General features: G+C 41.2%; 1 protein-coding gene across 5 annotated transcripts in view; it reads right to left on the minus strand.

Annotated features, from left to right (window-relative positions):
* SYT1 (synaptotagmin 1) overlaps window positions 1-27,674 on the minus strand; it is a 954,200-nt gene that overhangs the window by 192,129 nt on the left and 734,397 nt on the right. For 4 of the 5 annotated variants that reach the window (XM_073620000.1, XM_073619998.1, XM_073619999.1 and 1 more), the window contains one exon: window positions 2,825-2,965. In XM_073620000.1, the coding sequence (XP_073476101.1) occupies window positions 2,825-2,965 (141 nt within the window). The remainder of the gene's footprint in view (window positions 1-2,824; window positions 2,966-27,674) is intronic. The other variant, XM_073620002.1, reaches the window with a different exon arrangement.

Raw genomic sequence — 27,674 nt, forward strand, 5'->3', positions numbered from 1 at the left:
ATGTTGGAATACTGCCCTGTTGTCCAGTCTCCGAAGGGAGGGGATCATGCACTGCTTTAGTATGTCACAGTACATGTTGACATTCATGGTTCCCTCAATGAACTGTAGCCCCCCAGTGCCGGCAACACACAAGCAGCCCCAGACCATGACATTCCCACCACCATGCTTGACTGTAGGCAAGACACACTTGTCTTTGTACTCCTCACCTGGTTGTCGCCACACACCCTTGACACCATCTGAACCAAAAAAGGCTTTCTTGGTCTCATCAGACCACTGGACATGGTTCCAGTAATCCATATCCTTAGTCTGCTTGTCTTCATCAAACTTGTGCATCATCTTTAGAAGAGGCTGCCTTCTGGGACGACAGCTATGCAGATCAATTTGACGCAGTGTGCGGCATATGGCCTGAGCACTGACAGACTGACCCCCCACTCATTCAACCTCTGCAGCAATGCTGGCAAATATCCAAAGACAACCTCTGGATATGATGCTGTGCACATGCACTCAACTTCTTTAGTCGACCATGGCGAGGCCTGTCCTGTTAAACTGCTGTATGGTCTTGGCCACCGTGCTGCAGCTCAGTTTCACGGTCTTGGCAATATTCTTATAGCCTAGGCCATCTTTATGTAGAGCAACAATTCTTTTTTTCAGATCTTCAGAGAGTTCTTTGCCATGAGGTGCCATGTTGAACTTCCAGTGACCAGTATGAGAGAGCGAGAGAGCGATAACACCAGATTTAACACACCTGCTCCCCATTCACACCTGAGACCTTGTAACACTAACGAGTCACATGGATCCGGGGAGGGAAAATGGCTAATTGGGCCCAATTTGGACATTTTCACTTAGGGGTGTACTCACTTTTGTTGCCAGCAGTTTAGACATGAATGGCTGTGTGTTGAGTTATTTTGAGGGCACAGCAAATGTACACTGTTATACAAGATGTACACTCACTACTTTAAATTGTAGCAAAGTATAATTTCTTCAGTGTTGTCACATGAAAAGGTATAATAAAATATTTACAAAAACGTGAGGGGTGTACTCACTTTTGTGAGATACTGTATATGCCATCAGACAATATAATTTTTTTCTTCTGCCATTGTATTATGTGAATAGTTCATAGCAGTTCTTACTTTGCAAAGGGTCTCTTCTGCAAATATAAATAACTTCATTATTATTTGTAGCTATAACTTAAAGTACAACATGTCAATAATGCTAAAATTAGTATTATATTACACATAATTTGCTGGAGGCAGACAGGTTTGGTAGCACAGAGTACCTACAGTAAATAGTCAAAATAAATAGACCTTCTCACTCACACAAAAGGCTTGCAGAGATCCATCATCACCCATACCTCATACCTTCCTTTTTCTGCAGTTATATGTGTACATTCAATATAATTGCATCTTCCATTAAAACCCAGGGTCACTGAAACTGTTTCAGTGTATTACCAGCATAAGCCTGTATATTTACAATACAGCTCTTAAATATAGTTCAATTGTTCTGCGAACACTTTACCCAGTAGGGGAGTTTAATGACTTTTTATTTGACTTTGTAGCAACAACAACCAGAACAACTGCTTTCTTTCAATAAAGTTCATAAGTTTGTTTTCATCTGCAGAGAAAGTGAAATGTGTTTCTAAGGACCAATTTCTTCCACATATTATTCTTTGGCAGGAATAAGCTGTTTGAGGTTTATAAAGTACCCCCATCGATTTAATGATATTCTCTGAGTATTGAGTGGTCAGTCACAATGAAAGAGAACAGAAATTGTGCTCCTGCATTGGCACAGAACATTAAGATGTGGTCTCTTTGATCTGTAGGCTCCTGGATTTGTTTCATTTTAAATATACTCATGGTAAATCAAAATTACAGGCTGTTTTCCTGTCTTTCAAATAACCACAAATGCATTTAGAAACAAAAACACTAAACCATGAAAAAGCAATTTGTCTAATGAAACAGTGTTATTGATAATGTTTTAAATCAATAGATACATATAACTAGGTATTTGTCTAATATGTTATATGTGAAAACTTTATAGAAAAAAGTTCACTTCACTTTGCAGTAATATCTCATTTTGGACTTAATATAGTGCAATGTTTTGGTAAATGTTAGCACAGCTTCAGCTGATGCTTGGTGTCCTTAAAAGTAATGTATCCTGGTGTTCACATCTAATCATCTGAGACCCTTTATACATAAATTTTTCCCAGGGCTGAGTGAATTATGAGAAGCTTTGCAGACATCTACAATCCAATCACGTGCAAGCAAAAATGCTATTTTTTTTACTTTATTTACACATGGTTGGGTATTCTTTGCAAAGTGAAATTTCAATACATTTGCTAAATTCTGGGTAAAATTTCATTGCAAAATGCAACTTCCCTTGCAAAATGATTTACCTATTTGCCTTAAGTAAATTAACCCCATAATGCCTTTAAAGGAAATGTGTCCTGGTTTCCACATCTGATCTCTCCTGCCTGGGATCTTCTCCCCCTGCTGAAGCAGGGAAATTCCACAGCAGCTCCAGGCTCCAGAGGCAACAGCTTTGACTTTAACACTTTTGCACAATCTCCCCTTTTGTGAGTGTGTTTTAATCATTATTATAATAGGCAGACACAACATACTACCAGCTAACTGTAGTTTCTAGACAGAGGCAAAATAAGCAAGTGGCAAAATAGCATATGTGTCTGAAGAGCGAGATCATGGATTTCTTCAAATTCATCTTTTTCTTTGCATAGGGGCTGTGTGGAATATGCTGACTTTATGCAGTAGCTCATGGGAGTAATGACCTTTAAAAAAGTATGATATATAATTTAAGACATGGGTCTAACCTGGTTATTCTGGAAGTCGTAGTCCAAGGAATACTGAAGCTTTCCAAGCTTTTCTTCTTCTTTTGGTTTTTCCTTGTCTTCTCCGTCAGTTAAACCTGTCTCAGCATCATCATCATCATCATCATCATCATCCTTCAAAGCCTGGCAAGAAAATGCATGACATTACTAAGCTTCCTAAAAAATATAACATTATTTAACTCAAAGTGTCAAAATTCTCATTTTGGTTGTACCTGTCCATTTAAGTATGGTATATGCTCAGCATACAGCAATATATATATATTTATATATATTTTTAAAATATTGTGAAAAAAAACATGCAGATAAAAATAATATATCTAATAATGTATGTAATATTTTGGAAAGTTTAGGAGATTTAACATACTTTATTAAAGCTTTGTGAACATGCTGATAGAGTTATGACAAGAAAAGATCTCATTACAAAGTAACATAACAAATCTATACCATTACTGCATGCAAAATGTCAGGCCTCATTCAAAAAAATGTAGCTGCCAGCTTCTCGTGCCTGTATGATATTTCACAGTATGGAACTGCCAACCATGGGTACATATGCAACGCAGAAATACAACATGCTATTATATAGAATGGAAGCTCATGGAATAAAGGTTTGTCTACTCTAATTAGTTATTTTTTTAGGTAAAGCCAGGCTGATCTAAATTAATCATAGTCATAATATTTCAGTAAATAAGTCAGGCATTTTTGTTTTGGTAATTAAATAATCAGTTTGCCATTTAGTATGTTTGAGATTAAGTTTTACATTTTCAACTAGTAATGGGAGGTTTACAATATGTGTTCTTGCTGCCTTATAATAACATTTGAAAATAAATGTCACTACTCAGTGTAGATCAGGACAATTTTTATAATCCTTATGTTTTTGTCTTCCATCATTTAGCTGTGAGATATTTATATTATTTATATTTTAAGCTATCAAACTGTGAGTGCAAACATTTGGCTATGTATACAAAGTATACATAAAGATATCCGAAAGTAATCATACTGTGGTTTTTTTTCAGAAATGTTCCTTTTCAATCAACCCCTTTTCAAACTATTGCTTTATTACCCCAGGCCACTCTGGACCCTAAACAATTGAATAAACTGCTCTTTAAAATTCTGCTCTGTATATCTATTCTGTGATGACCAGAAATAAAGTAACTGTTGACCACAGGTTTAGTGAACAGATTGTGTTCATATTTATGTGGTGCACAGACCTGTCTAAAAAGACGTACAGTAGATTTCATCTAAGGCTTTGGCATATCCACATAATGAGCACCAAGTCAACCATTTGCATAACACACAGTGTATTAAATCTATTCTATTGATTGCCTGATAAGAGGAGTTCATTTTATTTTAGCATAATATTTTTGCTGAAACGCACAACATGATTTGGCTTCAGAACTAGTGATATTTGCCAAGAAGCTATTCAGCAAATGAAACAACGACAGCAAAAAAAGTTCATGATAAATGTTAACTAAGGAATATATCTGGCAGAACACTGTCCTACAACTGCCAGAATGTTAAATGCTTTTTTTATTGCCATGTTTTAGTCTTTTCGGCAAAACTGAGGTTTTACAGCACAGGGCATTCAAATCACTCAGAAACCATTTGGTCCTCAACAAAAATTCCAATGAATAGTTCACAAAGCTGTTTTTTCTACCTTGATCTAAGCCTCCAACAGCATGTTGAAGATCTTCTATGTTATGGCATAGCCTTAAAGATTTTACAGAGGTCTGCAGTGTCTTAATACTTTCCTATAACACCCCCAAAAACTTACTGGGTGATTTAATAAAAAGTGTAAGGAATTAAACAGGTAAACCATTCTATATCCTATCATTTTCAGCAAAGGAAACTGACATCTTGGACCTTGCAACTGCCATGGTGCTGCACATGTTATCACCATTAAATTGATGGGTTTACTTCTGTTTTAAGTACCCATGACTGCCAATGCATCGGGTGGTCTTGCTTCAGTAAATAATACAATAAAAATGTTATTGTTCTATTACCTTTCTTGCCCATGTGCACCTTACTTTTGCTTGGTATAAATTGACATGTTAAATTTGATGCTAATACACACTGGAACTTAGCTGCCTTTGAATGAGTCTGGGTTTCTGGTGTGTCCCCTCTATATATGTCCCATTGTTTGCAAATTCATGTAGAAAAACTTTAGTTTTCAAAGCACTTGCCGACCAGCCGCCATCATTATACTGCAGCAGGTCGTCACGATCCTGCGCGAACCGTCATAGCTGTATGTTGGCTCCTTTAAGTGGGATAGCTGGCACGCAAACATGCCCGCTGCACTGCGGGGGGGCCAACGCTCATGACCGGCGGTCGCGATGACCACCAGCCATGCGCGATCGTGGGCATGAGAGGCAGAACAGGGACATGTGTGTGTGTAAATACACAAATGCCTGTTTTGTAAGGAGAGGAGATGCAGATCGTGAGTTCCTAATAGCTAGGAACCACAATCTGTCATCTCCTATAGTCAGTCCCCTCCCCCTACAGTTAGAACACACACTAGGGAACACCGTTAACCCCTTGATCACACCCTAGTGTTAACCCCTTCCCTGCCAGTGACATTTATACAGTAATCAGTGCATTTTCATAGCACTGATCGCTGTATAATTGTCAATCGTCCCAAAAATGTGTCAAATGTGTCCGCCATAATGTCGCAGTCCCGATAAAAGTCGCATATCGCCGCCATTACTAGTAAAAAAATAATAATAAAAATGCCATAAATCTATCCCCTATTTGTAGACACTATAACTTTTGTGCAAACCAATCAATATACGCTTATTGCGATTTTTATTACCAAAAATATGTAAAAGAAAACATATCGGCCTAAACTGATAAAAAATGAGCTTTTTTTTTAAAAAAAAAATGGGGATATTTATTATAGCAAAAAGTACAAAATATTGTGTTTTTTTCAAAATTGTCACTCTTTTTTTGTTTATAACACAAAAAATAAAAACCACAGAGATGATCAAATACCACCAAAAGAAAGCTCTATTTGTGGGAAAAAAAGGGCAACAATTTTGTTTGGTTACAGCGTCGCAAGGCCGCGCAATTGTCAATTAACCCGACGCAGTGCCGTATCGCAAAAAATGGCCTGGTCATTGAGCAGCCAAATCTTCCAGGGCTGAAGTGGTTAATTTAGACTTTTGCACTGACTAACTGGTAAATGTGCTGGATAATTTTTTTTTGTAGTGTATTCTGTAAACTGGCCTGCCCATGTGTGCCTTAATTTTACTAGACATAATTTGATCTGAGTGGTTGCCAGTATTACTTTGCCTATTTTGCTATGTGAATGTAGATTCGATAATGAGTTTGCACTGTTACGAATAATGTCCAGTAAGGCAGGCCATAAATGGTGCCACGGGTTGCAAAGAAATTTGCATGTTCCCCCATCAACACAGACAGTGTTGGTGCGGGAATCCCTCCTGCTAGGCCATTTTCTTCTCTAGGTGGAGGGGCAGGCAGGGTAAGCTGTCCCCACTGGGAGAGGAGAGTGATTATCGCTAGCGGCTATAGCAGCTGCTAGCGATAATCACAAGAAAAATCGGCAGGCTGGTTGTACCCAAATTGATCAATCGATCAACTTGGTACATTCAGCCTGCCTATTAATGGTTCGCATCTCGGCCGGTTCCTGCTGAACTGGCTGAGATTTGAAATGTGTATGGCCGGCCGAAGTCTTTTTTCTGTGTGTATTTCCAGAAAAAATTTATTTTCGCACCACAAAGCCTAATTCTAGAATCTGCTTTCAGTTGTATCTCTCATAGGTGTGCCCAGGGCAAAGTTCTCAATTCACACAATTGTCCTGGTATACAGTTTGTTGTTGGTTCCTTGTGAGAGCAGCAGAATTGGGACTACTATAAGTACCAAGTAAAGTTACACAATACAGTACCTCTAAACTACCTTGTAAACATGAGGAGTTGCATATTTATTTTGGTATAGATCTTATTTCCAGTATTTGGATCTTAAAGTCCATGTTATTCTTCTAAATCCATACTTTACTGAAGATGGCAACTATGCAACCTTTATGTTTTATGCCACACTTAGGAAAGTACATTGTCCCTCTGTGTGATAGGTATACCTTTGCAGAAGTTGTATATATATACACTTGATCTATATGTATGTTTTGACTATACAGTCTTTGTTATAGCTTCCATACTGTGATGATTGAAGGTTGTGAAATGAAGGGCAGAGATACATAGGCTATTACTTAGGAGCAAGTATATGGTATTCATACTAACATTTCAATGCAGAAGAGAATAGCTTAGCTATAAAAACTTCTTATGTGTAGGACTTAGCTTTGTATATCAGATATTGTATGTGTGGGGACATATTTCAAATGTATAATAACATAATAACTGCAGGCCTACTTTGCTTGGCAAATGGACAACATGCTATCATTAATTTTTTTTGCTTGTAATATTGTTTTATTTGTACACCTTAATCATTTATTTAAAAAAGAACATGTATATATGATTACATCTTTTTATCTATCTATGTATCTATGTATGTATGTATGTATGTATGTATCTATCTATCTATCTATCTATCTATCTATCTATCTATTGTGAGGGGTTAGCTCGGCAGCGGGTGTGTGTGACCCCCTGGATGGGTTCACCACACAAAATCAGGCACAGCAGACAGCTTGGTAGGTGAAACAAAAACAAAGGTGCGGTTTATTCAGACTAGATGCATTGAAAAAAATAACAGAAAAACAAAAGAAACATGAAAAGAAATCCTGGTCAGCTTGACCGCTTACTACACACGTAGTGTCCCTAACTAACAACTGGGTGCAGCCTTGTGCTGCCCCAGACCCTATCTCTCTTTGAGAAGTTTTGCCACACAGGCGTTAACTCACCGCAAAGCTCAGATACCACACTCCCCAGTCTACACAATCACAGAACTGGTTCCAGGATGGAGCATCTCCCTAAGCATGCTGGGGTGATTTCTATAGGTCTTAATGAGCCCACTTACTTCAGCTGGGCTCATTAACTCTTCCCCTGCAGGACTCCCAGCACTCCCCCTAGTGGTATAAGTCAGCATAAAGCCTGAATCTAGGGCATACATATTTTCCATCCTGGATGCAACCAGGTGTTTTTACCTGCCTGCTGTCACATACCCCCCCCTCTTGTTTCAACCTTGGGGTTGGAACACACGCAGTCAGGCACGCATGTACTCGAGACAAAGCATCCACATTCCCCATTTTAACGCCAGGGCGATGCTTTACTGTAAAGTTGAATTCCTGTAGGGCCAGGAACCACCTATTTATCCTTCTATTGGTCTCCTTGTTTTGAGCCATCCACTTTAAAGGAGCGTGATCAGTTACCAGGTCAAAGTGCCTACCTAATAGATAGTACCGAAGGGAATCTAGAGCCCACTTCACAGCTAAACACTCCTTCTCAATTGTGGCGTAATTTACCTCATGGGACTTCAATTTCCTGCTGAGGTAAATGACTGGGTGCTCTTCCCCGTTCCAGACCTGGGACAACACTGCTCCCAACCCAACGTCTGATGCATCAGTTTGTACAACAAAGTCCTTAGAGAAGTCTGGGGAGTACAACACTGGCTGGCTACATAAGGCGGTTTTTAATGACTGGAATGCTGCTTCAGCCTCTGGGGACCATTTGACCATGACAGACTCTTTCCCTTTTGTCAGGTTGGTGAGGGGCACAGCCTGAGAAGCAAAATGGGGGATGAATCGCCGATAATAGCCAGCGATTCCCAGAAAGGCTCGTACCTGTTTCTTGCTGTTGGGACGTGGCCAACTCTGTATGGCCTCAACTTTATTGACTTGAGGCTTTATCACTCCCCTCCCAATAGTGTACCCCAGATATTTGGCCTCCTCCTGTCCAATGGTGCACTTCTTTGGATTGGCTGTAAACCCAGCTTCCCGTATGGAGTCTAAGACTGCTTGCACTTTTGGCAGATGTGAGACCCAATCTGTGCTATGGATAATCACATCATCCAGGTAAGCTGCAGCATACTTCTGATGGGGCCTCAGAATTTTGTCCATTTTCCGCTGGAATGTTGCAGGTGCATTCTGTAACCCAAACGGCATTCTCTTGTATTGGAACGCCCCATCTGGGGTTACAAACGCCGTTTTCTCCTTGGCCGACTCGGCCAGGGGAATTTGCCAATACCCTTTGGTGAGATCGAGAGTTGTCATGTATCGGGCTGTTCCCAGCCGGTCGATCAACTCATCTATACGCGGCATGGGGTAGGTGTCAAATTTTGTAACTTTATTCAATTGTCGAAAATCGTTACAAAACCGCCAGCTCCCATCTGGTTTGGGCACTAGTACGATAGGACTGGACCAGTCACTCTGGGACTCCTCTATCACACCCAATTCCAGCATCCTTTGAACCTCCCCACGTATTGCCTCCCGTCGGGCTTCTGGTATTCTATAAGGTTTTAGTTTTACCCTTTCTCCTGGCGGGGTAATAATATCATGCTCTACGCCAGAGGTTTCTCCCGGTAGCTCAGAGAAAATCTCTTTGTTGCGAAGTACAAACTCTTTAACCTCCTGTTTTTGGGGTTTCGATAAGGAGACTGCGATTCCAACCTCAGGAACAAAGCAATCAGACTGGACCGGTGACAAAGTCTCTGCGACTAGGGATTCCCTATCCCTCCAGGCTTTCAGCAGATTGACGTGATATACCTGTTCCGGCTTTCGCCTTCCTGGCTGTCTAACCCTATAGTTCACCTCACTCACTTTTTCGAGAACTTCGTATGGACCTTGCCATTTGGCCATGAATTTGCTTTCAACCGTAGGGACTAGCACCAATACCTTATCCCCTGGGGAAAAAGTACGGGTCTTGGCCCCACGGTTGTACACTCTCTGCTGTGCTAACTGCGATTGGGCCAAATGTTCCTTTACGATTGGCATTACCTGTGCAATTCTATCTTGCATCAGGGCGACATGCTCAATCACACTCCTGTGGGGAGAACTCTCATTTTCCCAAGTTTCCTTGGCGATATCCAGCAGTCCTCTTGGGTGTCTCCCATAGAGTAACTCGAAGGGTGAGAAACCCGTAGAGGATTGGGGTACCTCCCTAATGGCAAACATCAAATAGGGTATTAGACAGTCCCAATTCTTTCCATCTCTATCCACCACCTTCTTTAACATTTGTTTTAGGGTTTTGTTGAATCTTTCAACCAACCCATCTGTTTGGGGGTGATACACAGACGTACGTAATTGTGTCACTTTGAACAACTTGCATAGTTCTTTCATAACTCGGGACATAAAAGGTGTACCTTGGTCCGTAAGCAGTTCCTTACAAATACCCACACGGCTAAAAACAAGTGATAGTTCTTTGGCTATGGTTTTGGCCGAGGTATTTCGAAGAGGAATCGCTTCCGGATAACGGGTGGCATAGTCCATTATAACCAAAATGTACTGATGCCCCCTAGCGGACTTCATTATCGGACCTACCAAATCCATTGCGATCCTCTCAAAGGGGATCTCAATGATAGGAAGAGGTACCAGCGGGTTACGGAAATGTGGCATAGGTGCCGATTTCTGACACACAGGGCAGGAGGAACAATAATTTTCTGTTTCCTTCATGACCCCAGGCCAATAGAATCTCTGCAATACTCTCTCTCTGGTTTTCTCTGTCCCCAGATGACCTCCAAGAATGTGCCCATGGGCCAATTCCAACACCAACTTCCTGTAAAGTTTGGGCACCACAAGTTGCTCAACGGTTTCTTCTGCCCTTTGAGCCACTCGATACAGTAGGTCCCTTTCCACAGTGAAGTACGGGTAAGTGCAAGTTTTTTCTGGGTTCACTAACTCGCCATCTATTTTCACCACATTCTCCCGTGCCTTTATTAGGGTGGGGTCTTTTAACTGTTCTGTGGCAAAATTTTCCCTGTGAACCTCAAGATCTGAAAATTCCACAGACGGCATGTTTTCATCTGAGGATGTTGGCTCCTCCCCATTTTCTCGAGTTTCCCCTGCCAATACCGACAAGGGAAATTCTGGAGAGTCCTCACCACTCTCAGAGGAATTCTGGTCATCATCTTTCTGGTCTATAGGGGCACCAGTGGGGGGCTCAGGACAATCCCAGAGTTCCCAGAACATTGGAAAATCCCTTCCCACAATGGCATCATGTGGTAAGTGAGACACTAACCCCACCTGATGAGAGAGGTTACCTTTGTGGGTCTCAAAAAACACTGAAGTTACAGGATACTCTCGGGTGTCCCCATGCACACAAATAACAGCCACCTTGTTATTCCCAGAGACCACTGTAGTAACTAATTCAGCCTTTATCAATGTCACCAGGCTACCTGAATCCAGCAACACATCCACATTTCTACCATTAATACACATTTTACATAAATGTTTCTCAGGTCCCCGAATGGCAGTACAAGCGACTGTCGCAAACATCGACTGACGTCTGTCCCTTATAAAGTCACATTGCATAGGTTCATCCACAACTGGGCAATTAGCTGAAATATGTCCCTCTTGCCGGCAGCGGTAGCAAATAATCTTTTTCGCTGCCTCTTGCGGCCTGGGCTTCCCGGGCTGCTCCCGCCAGACATTAGGTTGAACCCCCACCTTCTCACTCTCTCCACCCTCACCCCTTGGAGTCATCTTACCCGCCACTGGGGATGGTCTGGTCTTAGGGTGGAAAGTCCGTGAGTCCCTGGAAGAGGTGGTCAGGTTCTCTGTAGCCAAGTACCTCTCAACCAGATCCACAAGCTTATCTGCAGTTTCTGGGTCTCCATGGCTTACCCACTTTTGGATGGAAGTAGGAAGAGCTCTCAGAAAACGATCCATAACAACACGTTCCACAATGTTTGGTGCGGTCAAAGTCTCTGGCTGCAGCCACCTCCTGCTCAGGTGAATGAGATCATACATTTGAGACCTGGGGGGTTTTCCAAGCCGGAAAGTCCAGTTATGTACACGCTGAGCCCGGACGGCCAGGGTGACACCCAGCCGTGCCAATATTTCTGTTTTTAGCACCACATAGTCTTTTGCTTGGTCCGGCTCTAGGTCATAATAGGCTTTCTGCGATTCCCCTGTTAACAGAGGGGCCACAAGTCCAGCCCACTGCTCCTTAGGCCACTTTTCCCTTTCAGCAGTCCTTTCAAATGTGGTCAAAAACACCTCCGGATCATCCTCTCCAGTCATTTTTGTCAGTAAACGGCTCACACCAAAGGATGCAGTATTAGTGGAACCACTTGCCTCACTGGTCTGCGGCCGTTGCTGCATTAATGTCTCGATTTGTTGTTGGAGTCTCTGCTCTTGCTTTTGTAACAGCTCTATGAAGCGGGCCTCAGATTGCTGCTGGGCTTGTTGCTGAGCGTCCAGACTCTGCAGTTGAGCTTTCTGCTGAGCTTCCAGACTCTGCTGCAAAGTTGCATTTGTCCGCTGCTGATTTGCATTTGCTAGAGCCAGCTGTCTCAGTATCTCCTCCATGCTGGCCTTAAAAAAAAAAAAAACTGCCCCTGCTTCTCCACCAACTGTGAGGGGTTAGCTCGGCAGCGGGTGTGTGTGACCCCCTGGATGGGTTCACCACACAAAATCAGGCACAGCAGACAGCTTGGTAGGTGAAACAAAAACAAAGGTGCGGTTTATTCAGACTAGATGCATTGAAAAAAATAACAGAAAAACAAAAGAAACATGAAAAGAAATCCTGGTCAGCTTGACCGCTTACTACACACGTAGTGTCCCTAACTAACAACTGGGTGCAGCCTTGTGCTGCCCCAGACCCTATCTCTCTTTGAGAAGTTTTGCCACACAGGCGTTAACTCACCGCAAAGCTCAGATACCACACTCCCCAGTCTACACAATCACAGAACTGGTTCCAGGATGGAGCATCTCCCTAAGCATGCTGGGGTGATTTCTATAGGTCTTAATGAGCCCACTTACTTCAGCTGGGCTCATTAACTCTTCCCCTGCAGGACTCCCAGCACTCCCCCTAGTGGTATAAGTCAGCATAAAGCCTGAATCTAGGGCATACATATTTTCCATCCTGGATGCAACCAGGTGTTTTTACCTGCCTGCTGTCACACTATCTATCTATCTATCTATCTATCTATCTATCTATCTCTGACCTTCTGACCTTAGTTTGTTGTAATCTTATTACGTAATAGAAATAGCAGGCCTTAAATCAAATAACATTAGGGAGAAATGTAACATGGGCTACATGATTGATTTGTACCTTTTATATCATAAATGTTAATTATTTGCAGCAATTACACAATTTTAGCCTTCTAATGCAATTCTGTTTGCATTTGTGGGGATAACTTTGTTTGAATGAAATCAATTTAGTTCAGCCTCTTGATGTATTAAGCAGTGTTAAGCAGTGGATTAATCTCAATTGAGAAGCCCCAGCTGTCAAGACAACTAATCACAAAATGTTTTCACTGTCTATGGTTTATCCAAACAGGAAAAAAAAACCTACCGCAATTGACAATCCAGAACAGTCATGAGATACAACACAGAGAGGGAGGACACAGAAGGAAGAAATCAAATTAGGACAGCCACACATAACCATTGTAAGAGCCATGGAGAAATGACCATTAGATATGCATCTCATTAGCACTTCATTTTATTTACAGAGAAAATTGCCATGTAGGTCAATGCTGTTCAACAGGAAGAACTTCAAATGTCCCCTGGATTAATTCCTGTTTGCCACAGTAGCTGCTACTGCACATTGTGATGATAATGAGGTCTGATGACCGAAAATTATGTGGAGAGAATGGGGAAATCATATTACACACACTGCCACCCTCATTTTCCAAAATTCACTAGCTGATAACAAAAATAGTTAGATTTAAATTTCCATGCTAGTTTTTTTTTCTAGGGGTGTAAAATATTTAACAAAATAAATAGCCAGCTCAAACACATTAACACAAAGCATGTAAACTAAAAAGCAATGCAAAAACACCTTGGCCAGGATCTGAAAATATTCTTAATGCAGCTTGTTCATAAATGGCTGCTGTAAACTGGTCATATTACAATCTGTTTAATGGTCTGCATAAATACATATTTTGGTCTGGGTTTTAATAAGCACAATTCTGGTTCATATTTAATCATTTTGGCTGTAATGGGGATACCTTCAAAAAGTTGTTATGCTAAGATATAAAAGAACAATCAGAAACCAAGCATGCCTATATTACTAGGGGCTGAAGGCTGAGGGGATACATTACACCTCCTAAGAGAAACATACATAGGGTTCATATCACATTTGTTGTCTATAAAATCATAATTGCATTCTGTTTAATAATATGTTGGTTGTCAGATTGTGAATCCCGTAATTTGGAATTATAAATATAGAATAAATGGCATTAAGAGGGTGGCCAATAAAGCATAATAAAACAATATACCATCCCTTTAGCACACCATTCAGACCCTTTGATTGGTTGTGTCATGTCTGTAAATACCCTTTTCATGGACCATTGTATGAGAGCCACCAAAACCCTCCTATACATAACCTAAACAAGGACCTCTTTCCAATATAAAATATAACAATAAATCAGATGGAAACCTGGGGGAAGTGCATTGTTTTAAAAACTAAGCAAGTGCATTATTGTATTGCCATAATAATGTATATAAACACATTTCTATTATAATCTTAACAGCTTAAGTCAAAGATCATCATTGGTAATATAGAATGAAAAGGAAAGATAATGGTCAATACAGTTGATAATTGGTGGGAGGTGAATGTGCTTATGATCCATGGGACAAGGTACTCTCCATGCCATAGGTGCTTATGACCTGGTTGATGCTATATCAGCTTATTCTTTTCATTGTAAAATTAATTCACATAACATGTAATTATGTTAGAATATAGAGACAAGAGATGTCATTGTGACTTTGTCTCAAAATAAATTGTATATATTTTGCAGTCATATTATTCATATAAGCTAACTGTGCTTTATTTAAAAAAATCATGTAAATGTAACCAGGACTTCAAAGTGATTTTTTTTGTTTTATCTGATATTTTTAAGCACAATAAAACAAACGTAAAAAGGCTTGGGCATGTAGAATGGACCCAGTCTTCTTTAATTGGGAATGACTTTGTAGTTATAATATTAATAGCACCCTTAAAGAAAGGTTCTTAGCACTAAAACATTTCTGTAAATCCATTATGAAATGACCATTGACCTGCCATAAGACAGCTGCATTTCATTTACACAGCAGTAACCACAAAGAATTGTGCCTGTAAATAAGATGACTTTTTGAATGGTACAATCACAGAAAAGATCTCATATTGAGTTAATATGCTCATTTCTTTCTTTCTTTTTTAACAAATATTTTATTTGCTTTCAAAGACATTCAATCTCTAACAAATAGGTCATTTTTCCAATTAGTAACAAAGATAATACATTGTACAAAAACTGACATATTGCAACAACAAAAAAAAAAAAGAAACAAAAACACAAGTAAGCATTTACAATACACATTGTTAGTAACACAGCAATACAATATAGACCATTTACATCAGTGGTTCTCAACTCCAGTCCTCAGGACCCACCAACAGGCCAGATTTTAAGTATTACTTTGGGGAGATGCAGACTAGAATACTGCAATCACTGAGCAGCAAATGATATCACCTGTGATGTATTTTAGTTATCTTGCAAACCTGGCCTGTTAGTGGGTCCTGAGGACCGGAGTTGAGAACCACTGATTTACATGGAAAGTGTAGATTTTAATGAGAGTTATAACAATATTCAATTGTAGCTATTAAACAGCAAAAAAACGAATGTCTATATGTATATTTACTTTGGATCAGTTACGGTTCTAAATATACAGTTAGACAACACGGTAATACAGCTTTTATATTTCCAGATTTTGTAGAAATGAAAAAAAAGGGCTGTCTGCTCTCAATCCATCTGCATGGTAAAATAGAACTCAAACCACTTGCATGTTTATCTGGGATTGCAAAATGTAGGACTTGGTTAATGCTCATAACATTTCTATTTTGTGTGGTGCAAGCTGTGTTAAAAAGTTTTAGCCAACTAAATAAATATTAGCAGCATCAGGATGAATCCTGCACTGATTTATGTGGATGCGCAGACTCCATATTGTGTTGCACTATCCATTGTGTATGTCCCAGCACCGTTTCACTAAAACAGCTATAAAATGTTTTAGTAAGACATTTAAATTGTTGGGTGAATTTTCAGAAATGACATACCAAAAGCAAAGCCGGTCTCCTGTGTTTCACTGGTGGTAGCTTGGTATCCTATTGTGGCACATATGGAATAGTGCAACTACTGGGGTTCTGATCTCCTGTTGCCAGGAGAGCTGGTTTAAAAATTAGCTCTGTGAAATTCATACAGGGGTCCAGAATAGTTGGCATTATATTAACTGCCTCAAAAATATGTGAACATTTAATTTGTGCATATAGGACTTTTTATGCCAAACAATAAAATTGCATATTCACTTCTAAATGATTCCTGCTGCCAAAAGAATAAAACATACTGTATAATATGTTGTAGTATAATCATCATAAATATAATTGACATTGTAAAATGAATTGGATACTGCAAATGAAGGCAGGTTAGAAATAAAACCCCATGAAAAAAGTAATAAAGAAATACAGTTTCTGCTTCTGTGCACCAAGTTAATTGAGGAAACAAGACTTAATGCCTAAAAGAAAGACCATGGTTAGTAAAAATGTAATGCTGCATATAACAGTTTTTATTAAACCAAGTGTTGTGTTTAGCATAAAGAGACAATCCAAAACTGACTTTTCCATTTTCAGTAGATGATGAATCTCACCCAATTCCAATGCTTCTCATTTGCATGATTGTCATAAAGCACTTGACCTGTAGCACTTCAAATGCTTCAAAGACGCAATAAGTTCAATAGTGTATTATTTTTAAAAACACACTTTACTACACTATCAGAAATATTTCTTACTTTGCTTTTTGGGAATGAGCAAAATAAGTAAATTGGATGATTGAAAATCAAAGTATTTGCTTTGCTACAGGTCTGAGTGTACACACAAGTGCTTTATGACAATCATGCAAATCAGAGGCATTGGAATCTGGTGAGTTTTTGTCTGAGGGGAGAGGTGTTTCACTTTTGACGTGGTGTAAACACATGCATTTGGGTTTGAAGATGGATATCAAGGTTCTTTCACAGTAGTGAATTGGATTTACAGTATGTGGACTTACAGTATGTGAACTTTTTATTTTTTTTTAATAATCAGAATTTTTTATTTCCATTTTACAATACAACAATCTTCATACATTGTTACAAACAAAAAAGAAAAACCCCTCCTCACCCACCCCAGACCCTTATTACATTACATCTTCTACTACCACATTCGCTTAAATCTTATCCCTCCCCCCCTTTCCAAACCACTTGGTAATCCTGTAGTTACTCCTTCCCCCTCCTCTCTTTGTGCAAGAAGACCTCTTACCCTTCGTGAGAAGGAGAGAGGAAAAAAAAAAAAAAAATTCAAAAAGGGGGGGGGGACATAAAAGTGCATAAGTGTACATAATTGAATAAAAAGTGTACGTGTTTATCAATTTGTATTTGTGTACGAGGCCCTCATTGGCCAAACTATTCTAGTAAGTGTTATTACCCTTTACCCATCAAAACACCAGAAAACCATACAAAAAAAAAAAATACACGAAACCCAAGTTTATCAATTATATAATTTGTGTAAAAGGCCCTCATTGGCCGAACTATAAGTGTTATTACCCTTACCCATCGCGTTATCTCTCTCGAAAAAAAAAAAAAAAAACCCCATCCCAAACCCCGTGTTTATCATTATTTTAAAATTTGAGAGGAGGCCTTCCATGGCCAAACTATAAGTGTTGTTACCCTTTACCCGTCGTATAAAAAAAAAAAAAAAAAAAATTACACGAAACCCAAGTTTATCAATTATATAATTTGTGTAAAAGGCCCTCATTGGCCGAACTATAAGTGTTATTACCCTTACCCATCACGTTATCTCGAGAGAAAAAAAAAAAACCCAAACCCCGTGTTTATCATTATTTTTAAATTTGAGAGGAAGCCCTCCATGGCCAAACTATAAGTGTTATTACCCTTTACCCATCGTAAAAAAAAAAAAAAAAAAAAAAAAAAAAAGGGGGGAAAGGGGGGGGGGAAGGAAAAACACAGGAAAACCACAACCTCACCCCCTCCAAACCCTCCCCTACATATTGGGCCAGCGAACTAATTCCAATATTCCTTTCATCTTTCTTTCCTTTTTTTTTTTTCTTTTCTCTTCCCCTTTTCTTCCTTCCATAGGTCAGTATCTTTTATTTTACATATTTACAAGGGCTGTACCTCCACCTCCTTCTCATTTTAGTCATCTCCGTCTTCTTTTTCCATCTCAACTAAACATTCCTTCCAGCCTGCCCATTTCTTTTCAAATTTCCTGTGTTGGCCCTTTACCTTATGAACCCATCTTTCCGCTTCCATTATTAAGCTCACTTCCTTTCTCCAATCTAATATTGAGGGACCCTGTGTCTGTTTCCAAAATTTCGGTATGATTTTTTTCGCTGCGTTTAATAGGTGGGGTGTTATGCCCTCCCGATACTTTCTATTAGAGCCCGGCATCCCATGGAACAAATAATGTAGTGGTTGAAATTCCAGGTATCCCACCGTCAATTTCTTGATCCATGGAGACACCGACTCCCAGAATCTTTTAATTACTGGGCATGTCCACCACAGATGGAGAAATGTGCCTTTCTGACCACATCCCCTCCAGCATCTATCACTTATGGTTGGAAACATTTGTGCCAATTTGACTGGGGTCCTATACCATCTTGACAGGAACTTGTACGCCATCTCTTGTACCTTTGAGCTGATGGATGAGGAATGCGTTAGTGTAATTATCCTTTTAATTTGATTGTTAGTCAATACCTGTCCCAATTCCTTCTCCCATTCCCTTATATAGTATGGAGTTGTACCTTCCTGTCCCTTAAGTATCCCTTTATACATTTGTGACAGCACGTTCCTGGGACTAGATCTCTGCACACATTGTTTCTCAAATATGGTGAGAGAGTTCATAGGTCTTATTGATGATTTGCTTTTATTAAAAAAACTCACTAATTGATTGTATTTCCACTCTGCCATATGCACTGTCCCATATCTAGACACCATCTCTGTCAGAGATAACAAAACTCCCTCCGGAGCAAACCTGCCACAGGTGGAATCTCCACCTCCGCCCCAGGCCCCCAGATACCCCATCTCCTCCCCTGGGGGGAACCAGGTAAATCCCTCCAGAGGAGCCAGAGGTGAGATCCAGGGGGCATAGTCCCCATTCTTATTCAACTTGTCCCAAACTTCCAATGTGTTCTGGGTTAATGGTGACACCCATTGAGACAACCCTCTTGACGGGCTCTGAATCCAAGGTGCTCCTGCTAAGTTCCTCCCTGCCATTGCATTTTCTACTTGAACCCAAAGTTTTTTATGAGTATCATGGTGCCAGTTCAAAATCCGGACTAGACTCATAGCCTTATAATATAAGGCTATATCCGGTATTCCCAATCCCCCCTCGGCCCTATTTCTTCTCAGAAGGTCGTGGGCTAATCTGGGTCTTTTATCGTTCCATACAAACGCCACAAACATCCTACGCACTTGTCTGAAAAAGGACCCCGGTACCTTAATTGGTATTGTGTACAACATATAAATTAATCTAGGAAGTATACTCATTTTTATGGCATTAATCCTCCCAAACCAAGTTAGATATTGGCCTTTCCATTTTTTAAACTCTTCCGCTATCTCCGTCAATAATATGCCATAGTTGACTTCATATAGTCTTTTCATTTCAACACTAATACGTACCCCCAAATACGTCAGGGACTCTCTCTCCCAGACAAATGCATACGTATGTCGCAGCGTCATCTCCAGTCCCATTGGGACATGGATAGGAAGGATAATTGACTTTCCCAGATTGATTTTAAAATTAGATAAGGTGCCGAACTTTTGTACCTCCAGCATAAGTGCAGCTAACGATGTCTGGGGGGACGAGAGAAAAAAGAGTAGGTCATCAGCATATGCTGCGACCTTATGTTCCACCTGTCCTATTTGTGTCCCACTTATCTCTTTGTTATTTCTGATTTTACGTAAGAATGGCTCTAATATTATTGCAAATATTAAGGGTGATAATGGGCAACCTTGTCTCGTACCATTTCGGATACTAAAGCTTTCTGACAACGTTCCGTTTACTTTAATTCTTGCCTTAGGGCCCGCATACATCGACATTATCCATCCCATCATCCGCTCCCCCAGGCCTATCCCCTTCAATATTTCTCTCATAAAGCCCCAATTCACCCTGTCAAAGGCCTTTTCGGCATCCATTGACAGAATCATCCTTGGGGCCCTATCTGGACCAGACTGCATCCAGTGGAGGACATTAAGCGCCCGAATAGTGTTATCTCTCGCCTCACGCCCTTCCATGAACCCAGTCTGGTCCAGATGTATCATCCCCCCTATGTGTCCCTGGAGCCTCAGAGCCAAGATCTTTGCTAACAATTTAGTATCCGAATTAAGAAGGGAAATAGGCCTGTAGTTTGCGCAAATCTGGGGATCTTTCCCTCCTTTTGGCAATACTGTTATATACGCCAGAAGGGCTTCTGGTGGTAGTGGGTTAGATGCATTAATTGAATTGAAGTATTTACACAGTGGTTCTCTTAGTACTGGAAGGAATTTTTTATAATATATATTAGTCAACCCGTCTGGGCCTGGGCTTTTCCCTAATGGCAATGTTGCTATTACCCTTTCCAGCTCCTCTACCGTGATTGGGCGCTCTAACTCTTCTATAGTTGTTTTAGGCAGCCTAGGCATTGATGCTTCATTGATATAATCCTGTATCTCTTTTCTCTCAGGGCTTTCATTATCTACTTAGGAAATATTGTATAATGCCTCATAAAATTTACTAAATTCTGCAGCTATGGCTTTCGTTCCAACTACCTTCTTACCTCTAACCAGTAAGCTATGAACGTGTCTGGATTCCTGTTGCTTTTTAAGCTGTTTAGCTAGTAGCCGCCCACACTTATTACCCTGTTCATATGCCCTATTTGCTAAGAACCTAATTTTATTTCTAACTTTTTGTTCTAGGCACTGTGAAAGCTCCGTTCTTAAGGCCTCTAGGTGCCTATTATCTGTAGGGTCAAGCTTCCTCTTGTGCTTCCCCTCCAGTTCACTGATTTTATCTAATAGATCTTTTATCTCTTTTTTCCCTTCTTTTTTTATATACGAGCCATATGCTATTAAATCCCCTCTTATGACAGTTTTATGGGCCTCCCACACCATTTGGTCAGACACTTCCCCTGTCTTGTTTATTTCAAAATACTCTTTTATTTTAACTCCTAATTTCTCAACTATTTCTTCCCTATCCAGTAGCGACTCGTTCAAACGCCACGTTCGCTCCAGACCCCCCATCTGAATTAGTTGGAACGTTAATGCTATTGGGGCATGATCTGATGTTGTGATGGGGCCAATTGTGCATGAAATGACATTCTCCAGGTGGAACTGGTCCACCAGGAGAAGGTCCAGACGTGAGTACATGTCGTGTGTTTTTGAATAATAGCTAAAGTCTTTGATTCCTGCATGTAATACCCGCCAACAGTCCACCAGATGTTGAGAGCGTATAAGTTGTTTAATTCGTTTTAGGGCTCTAAATGACAAGGCAGTTCTTCCTGTTGATGTATCCATATTAGGATCCAGCACCAGGTTAAAGTCTCCGCCCATCATCAGACAGCCCTCTCTAAATTGTTCCAATTTCTTAAATATTTTAACAAAAAAGTTAACTGACCCTTCATTTGGTGCGTAAATCGTCGCAAATGTATATCATGTACCATGCAGTGTACCCTTCACAAATAAGAAGCGTCCCTCAGGGTCACTCTGAACTGTCTCCATTTTCCATGGACATGACTTCTTAAAAGACATTGTGACTCCTCTGGCCCTTGCGACTGGGGACACTGCATGGTACCATTGGTTCATAATACTCTGGGGTAAGCTAGGGATAGAATCACCCTTAAAGTGAGTCTCTTGTAAAAAGACAATGTCCGCTCCATAATGTTGCAGCTCGATCCACAGGCGCTTTCTCTTGTTCGGTGAGCTTAGCCCCCTTACGTTATATGAGATGATTTTCAAAGTTGTTGCCATTCTTTAAGTTTCCCTTATAGGCTCCCGGTATCTGCCCCTCATTATTTTCTCCCTGACCTTATTCTTGTTTGTTCCATCATCGCTGACCCTACCTACCCACATATCCCTAGAACAACCCCTATTAAAATTAAAAATTACATTTTTTACTTGTTCCATGTAGAAAACCATACATACCCCGTCCCTACACCATGATACTCCCCCCTGGAGTACCTTTACTAACCCAGGTGGAGGCCTGTATAGATGTGCGTCCCACAAGCACAGGTCCCCTCCCTTCCCTGCTCTTAGCAGGTTCCTTAAGCCCCTTACTCGGGGTTGACCTACCGACCAAAAAATAGTCTCCATATACCACCACACTCCTTCATCCTCCAACCCTCCCCCCCTCCCCCCAGGCCTTATCTATAATTCTCTCCCCATTGGAAGAAAACACAAAAAAAAAAAAAAAAAAAAAACCCCAAAAGGGGGAATAAACAGCACAACTTCATCTCCCAAAAAAAAAAAAAAAAAAAAAAAAAACCCCAAAAGGGGGAATAAACAGCACAACTTCATCTCCCCAAAAAAAAAAAAAAAAAAAAAACCCCAAAAGGGGGAATAAACAGCACAACTTCATCTCCCAAAAAAAAAAAAAAAAAAAAAAAAAAAAAAGAAAGGGGGCAGAGACAAGATCCCTTGCTACTCAGTCCTTTCTTCCACTATCTGGGTCCTCTTCGGGCCAAGTCCCTATTAGTCTTTGCCCTAACTTCTTGCCACTGCTCTGGCCGTTGTAGTGGGGGTCCTATGAGATTTATTCTCCAATCTACAAAGTCCACCATAGGGAGATCCAACTTTTGCACAAAAGATTCTAGATCATCTTTAGTTCGTAGTGTTGCTGTCTTCCCATTTCTAGAAGCTGTCAAGCTAAATGGGTATCCCCAACGATATTTAATATCTACCGCACGCAGTGCTTCTAACAGGGGTCGCACTGCTCGACGCTGGTACAGGGTCCGCCGTGATATATCGGGGTATAATGCTATGTTCAGTCCCTCAAGCAGAATTGTGGGTTTGGTGCGTGCCATTCTCATTATATTTTCTTTTATTCTATATTTATGCACTTTACAGATAACGTCCCTTGTTGTCTCAGCTTTATTACTCGGGTATGACACCCGATGCGCCCGATCTATTTCTATGTTTTCTGGGGCCTGGTCCCCTAAGATCTGTCTGAATATCTTAATTGTAGTGGGGATTAATTCCGCCTTTGGGATTGATTCGGGTATTCCTTTTATACGGATATTCTGTCTTCTGTCCCGGTTCTCATAATCGTCCAGTTGGTCCCTGTACCCATTTAATACATCTTCATGCTTCTTGAGTACTTCCTGAATATCTGCTACGTTGTGCATTATGGCCTCTTGATCGCTTTCTATTTTCTCCACTCTATGCCCCAAACCCCAGAGATCCTCCTTCAGACTTTCAACTGCTTGTAAGCATGACTGTTCCACCACACTAATTAATTGTTGCATATCATTTTTTGTAGGTAGGGCTCTCAATAGGTCCCACATATCTTTTTTCCGGTTTCCACCCTGCTCGTTCCCCCTCTGGCTCCCATTTCCTCCATCTTGGGGGTTCTGCTGTTTGGGGAGTGAAATATGGTCATAATCGTCATAGTCATGAAGAGATTGTCCAGGGTCTGTATCTAGCCTTGTTTGAGAGCTCTGTATCTCAACTATGCCATTGCTAGGGGTCAGTTCTCCTCCTCTTGTCCTGAATATCATCTCCGTAGCCTGTAGGGCCTCTACTGTCCCTTCATTTACCTCTTTACCTTCAGATGCCTCCTCATCCTGTACAATTAAATCCCCTTTCTTTATAGTGGCTGATGAGATTCTTGTTCCGGGGTTTATACACTCTTGTCCCCCAGCCCCTACTTCCTCTCTTATACTCATGGGGCTCCCTCCACCACCCGGGCTAATTTCTTCCGCAACTTTCCTCCCCCTTCCTGCAGACGGAGATCCCTTACCGTGCAGTGTGGTGCCGCCTCCTGTTGTTGGGGTGTCCGTTTTCTTTTTCCCTGGAGTCCCGCGTGCTGACCCCTCTGTAGGACCGCTGGGTTTCCTTATGTCCTGTCCCCCTGCTTGTCGTCCCCCTCCATCAGCGGCACAAGGGGACATGTAGGCTCTTATACCATCTACTGAACTTTTACCTCGTCCAGCCGGTAGCATAGCGATTTGTCTGCGTGTGGTCATCTCCTCAGCTGTCTACGATGCGACTCCGAACTCCGCTGTTCTCATCAAATTTTAAAGTTGACCTATGAGCACTGCAAAGGGTGTGTAGTATCTCCTGTTACTAACGATTCAGCGATTCAGCTTTCAGCTCTGCTTTGCTGTACATTAGTTAGTTATTAATTCAGCCAGGGAACACGAGGGGAAGTGAGGCACTCATTCATCCACAATTCGGGGATACAGAAAAAAGGGTGGGGAGTTTCCAGCTGTCAATGGTTCAACAGTTCAGTGTTCAGCCAAGTTTACTATACACAGGTTATTATAGTGTCACCCCGGGGGGGGGGGGGGGGGGGTGTGGGAGCGGGTACTTACTCCTACACAGCCGGGCACTCAGAAGAGGAAGGGGAATAGAGTGTATCCAACTGTCAGTGGATCAGCCTTTGGAGGTTCGGTGTTCAACTTGGCTCTGCTGTGGGATACAACCCAGGAACACAGGAGGGAGGGAGGTGAAACACTCGCTCATCCAAAGCACGAGGGAACAGGAGAGAGAGAGTGGAATCTCTCCAGCTGTCAGTGGTTCAATGGTTTGGCGTTCAGCTGTGCTTTGCTATGTACAGCTGTTTGTGGTATCTGCCCAGGAGCTCGAGGGGGGGGAGCGGGGCACTCTCTCGTACACGGCCGGGTGTGTGGGAGAGGAGAGAGAGTGCAGTATGTCAGCTACTCGGCACTCAGCGGTTCAGCGATCAGCTGTTCTCATCCGGCTGCAGTATCAGCTGTGAACACGGGGAAAGGGAGTAAAGCTTCTCCAGCAGCTAACAATTCAGCATTCCAGCAATAATCTGTGCTCTGCTGTGTTCCTCTGATTGCAGCTTCGGCCCGGGAACACGGGGGGGGGGGGCGGAGCACTCACTCACACACACTCACACCATCAGCTCACAAGATCCACAACCTTTGATTTAATGTTTTCTCCCATGTGAACTTTTTATTTATGTTTATCACATACTCACGGTGGCATTCAATTTTCATCACAGTGCTTTTAGATTTTTTTTGCACTCTTATTCCAATTCGTGTTTATTCATTTTATTTTTTTTAATGTAGCAGCGGTGAAGTTACATTTGAGGTAGAGTGTATATTTTCCTCCTAAGCGGCGGGTGCTTTGGGAAAATGTGTTCTCAACCTTAGTATTACCAGGGCCTGACAAATTTTTCTAAAATCTTATATGCCCCAATACTTAAAAACATTTATACTCTTACAATAATTTTGCCTTTTTTCTCTCTCATTCTTTCTATTCCCTCTCCCTATATTTGCTTCTCCCTTTCCCTCTCTTATAATTTCTTTTTCTCTGGTTTTCTATTCCTTAATTTTTCTCTTTGCTGTGGCTATCTTGTATTCTCTTTCGCTCTTGAAGTCTTTCTCTATATTGTTTTCCCTCTTTCTCTCTCTCGCTCTAGTTTTCTCCTTTTCTCTCTCTTATCCTCATTTTGTCTCACTCACTGTTAAAGTGTATATAAACCTGAAAAAAACATATAATTGCCCGCTTTAGGCGCAGCCAAATCACATTGTCCCAGATGTTAATTTTTCAGTTGGAAATTAATACTAAAAATAAAATAATATTGTATTTTAAAGAATTGGTGCATACATTAATTACATTTTAAAAACAAATGGAACCTTGTTTTCAGGGTCCTGCAGTTCACTAAGTTTAATGAGTAATTACAACATCAGACACTCTAAAAATTCAGCCAATCATGAAGATACTACCCCCCCCAAGTTCGGTTCGCACCAGAACATGTGAACAGGCACAAAATTTGTGCAAACATGCAAACCCTATTAAAGTCTGTGGGATATGAACATGAAAAATCAAAAGTGCTCATTTTAAAGGCGTATATGCAAGTTATTGCCATAAAAAGTGTATAGGGATCCGGGTACTGCCCCAGGGGACATGTATCAATGTAAATTTTTTTTAAAACGGACGTTTTTTTAGGAGCAGTGATTTTAATAATGCTTAAAGTGAAACAATAAGAATGAAATATTCCTTTAAATATCATGCCTGGGGGGTCCCCTTAGTCTGCCTTTAAAGTGGCGCATCTGTGTGATGTGTTTGTGTTTTACTGTGCTGCAGTAAAATTTTACATTTCTAAAGGAAAAAAAGGTCGTTTAAAATTGCTTGTGGCTGTAATGTATTGCCGGTTCCCAGCAATATAGGTAGAAAAAGTTGAGGAAAAAATTGGCTTGGGCCCCCCTCCCAGTCCATACCAGGTCTTTCAGGTTTGGTATGGATATTAAGAGGAACTCCATGACAAAATTAAAAAAAACAGCATGGGGTCCCCCTAAAATTCATACCATGCTGAATGAGCGCCCCCTCCTGAACCATTCAACCATACCAGGCTGCTTGCCCTCAACATCAGGTGGGTGCTTTGGGGTCTCCCCAAAGCACCTTGTCCCCATGTTGATGGGGACAAAGGCCATATCCCCACAACCTTGGCCATTGGTTGTGGGGGTCTGCGGGTGGCTTATCGGAATCTGCAAGCCCCCTTTAACAAAGGAGCCCCCAGATCCTGCCCCCCTATGGGTATGGGGTACATTGCACCCTTACCCATTCACCAAAGTGTCAAAAAGTAAAAACCACAATATGCAGTTTTTGACAATTCCTTTATTAAAAAAGAAAAAAAAAGGTGTCCTGCGATGTTCATAAATCATCAATCACGCTGTCCGATGGACCCGAAAAATAGATAACAAAAACAAAAATACTCCGCCTCAATCGGAGGCTTACCGCCGACTGCTGTCTTTTCGCTGCGACAGCTCTTATATAGGCATGGGCCTATAGGCATAAGGGGGCGGGGTCACTTGGTTACATCACTGGGTGGCCCCGCCCTTGCCTATATAACAGCTGTCACAGCCAAGAGACAGCAGTCGGCGAGACGCCTCCCATCAAGGCGGAGTTTTTTTTCTATTTTTCGGGCCTGTCGGGCGGTGTAATTGAAGATGGATTTACATCGTGGGATACTTTTTTTTTCTTTTTTAATAAAGGAATTTTCAAAAACTGTGTATTGTGGTTTTTACTTTATGACACTTTTTTGGTGAATAGGTACAATGTACCCCATACCCATTCACATGGGGGTGGGATCTGGGGGCCCCCTTTTTAAAGGAGGCTTCCAGATTCTAATAAGCCCCCCGCCCGCAGACCCCAACAGCCAATAGCCAGGGTTGTGGGGATGAGGCCCTTGTAGCCATCAACATGGGGACAAGGTGCTTTTGGGGGACCCCAAAACACCCTCCCCATGTTGAGGGCAAGCAGTATAGTATGGTTCAGGAGGGGGACGCTCACTATTCCCCCCTATCCTGGCCTGACAGGTTGCTTGCTCGGATAAGGGTCTGGTATGGATTTTGGGGGGACCCCACGCTAATTTTTTTCCAATTTGGCATATAGTTCCCCTTCAAATCCATGCCAAACCCAAAAGGCCTGGTATGGATTTTGGGATGGCAACCCCAGACCATTTTGTTTTTTTAATTTTGGCATGGAGTTCCCCTTAAAATCTATACCAGACCCAAAAGGCCT

The sequence above is a fragment of the Aquarana catesbeiana genome, linkage group LG03 (genome assembly GCF_042186555.1).
Source record: "Aquarana catesbeiana isolate 2022-GZ linkage group LG03, ASM4218655v1, whole genome shotgun sequence".
In the NCBI taxonomy this organism is placed as follows: domain Eukaryota; kingdom Metazoa; phylum Chordata; class Amphibia; order Anura; family Ranidae; genus Aquarana; species Aquarana catesbeiana.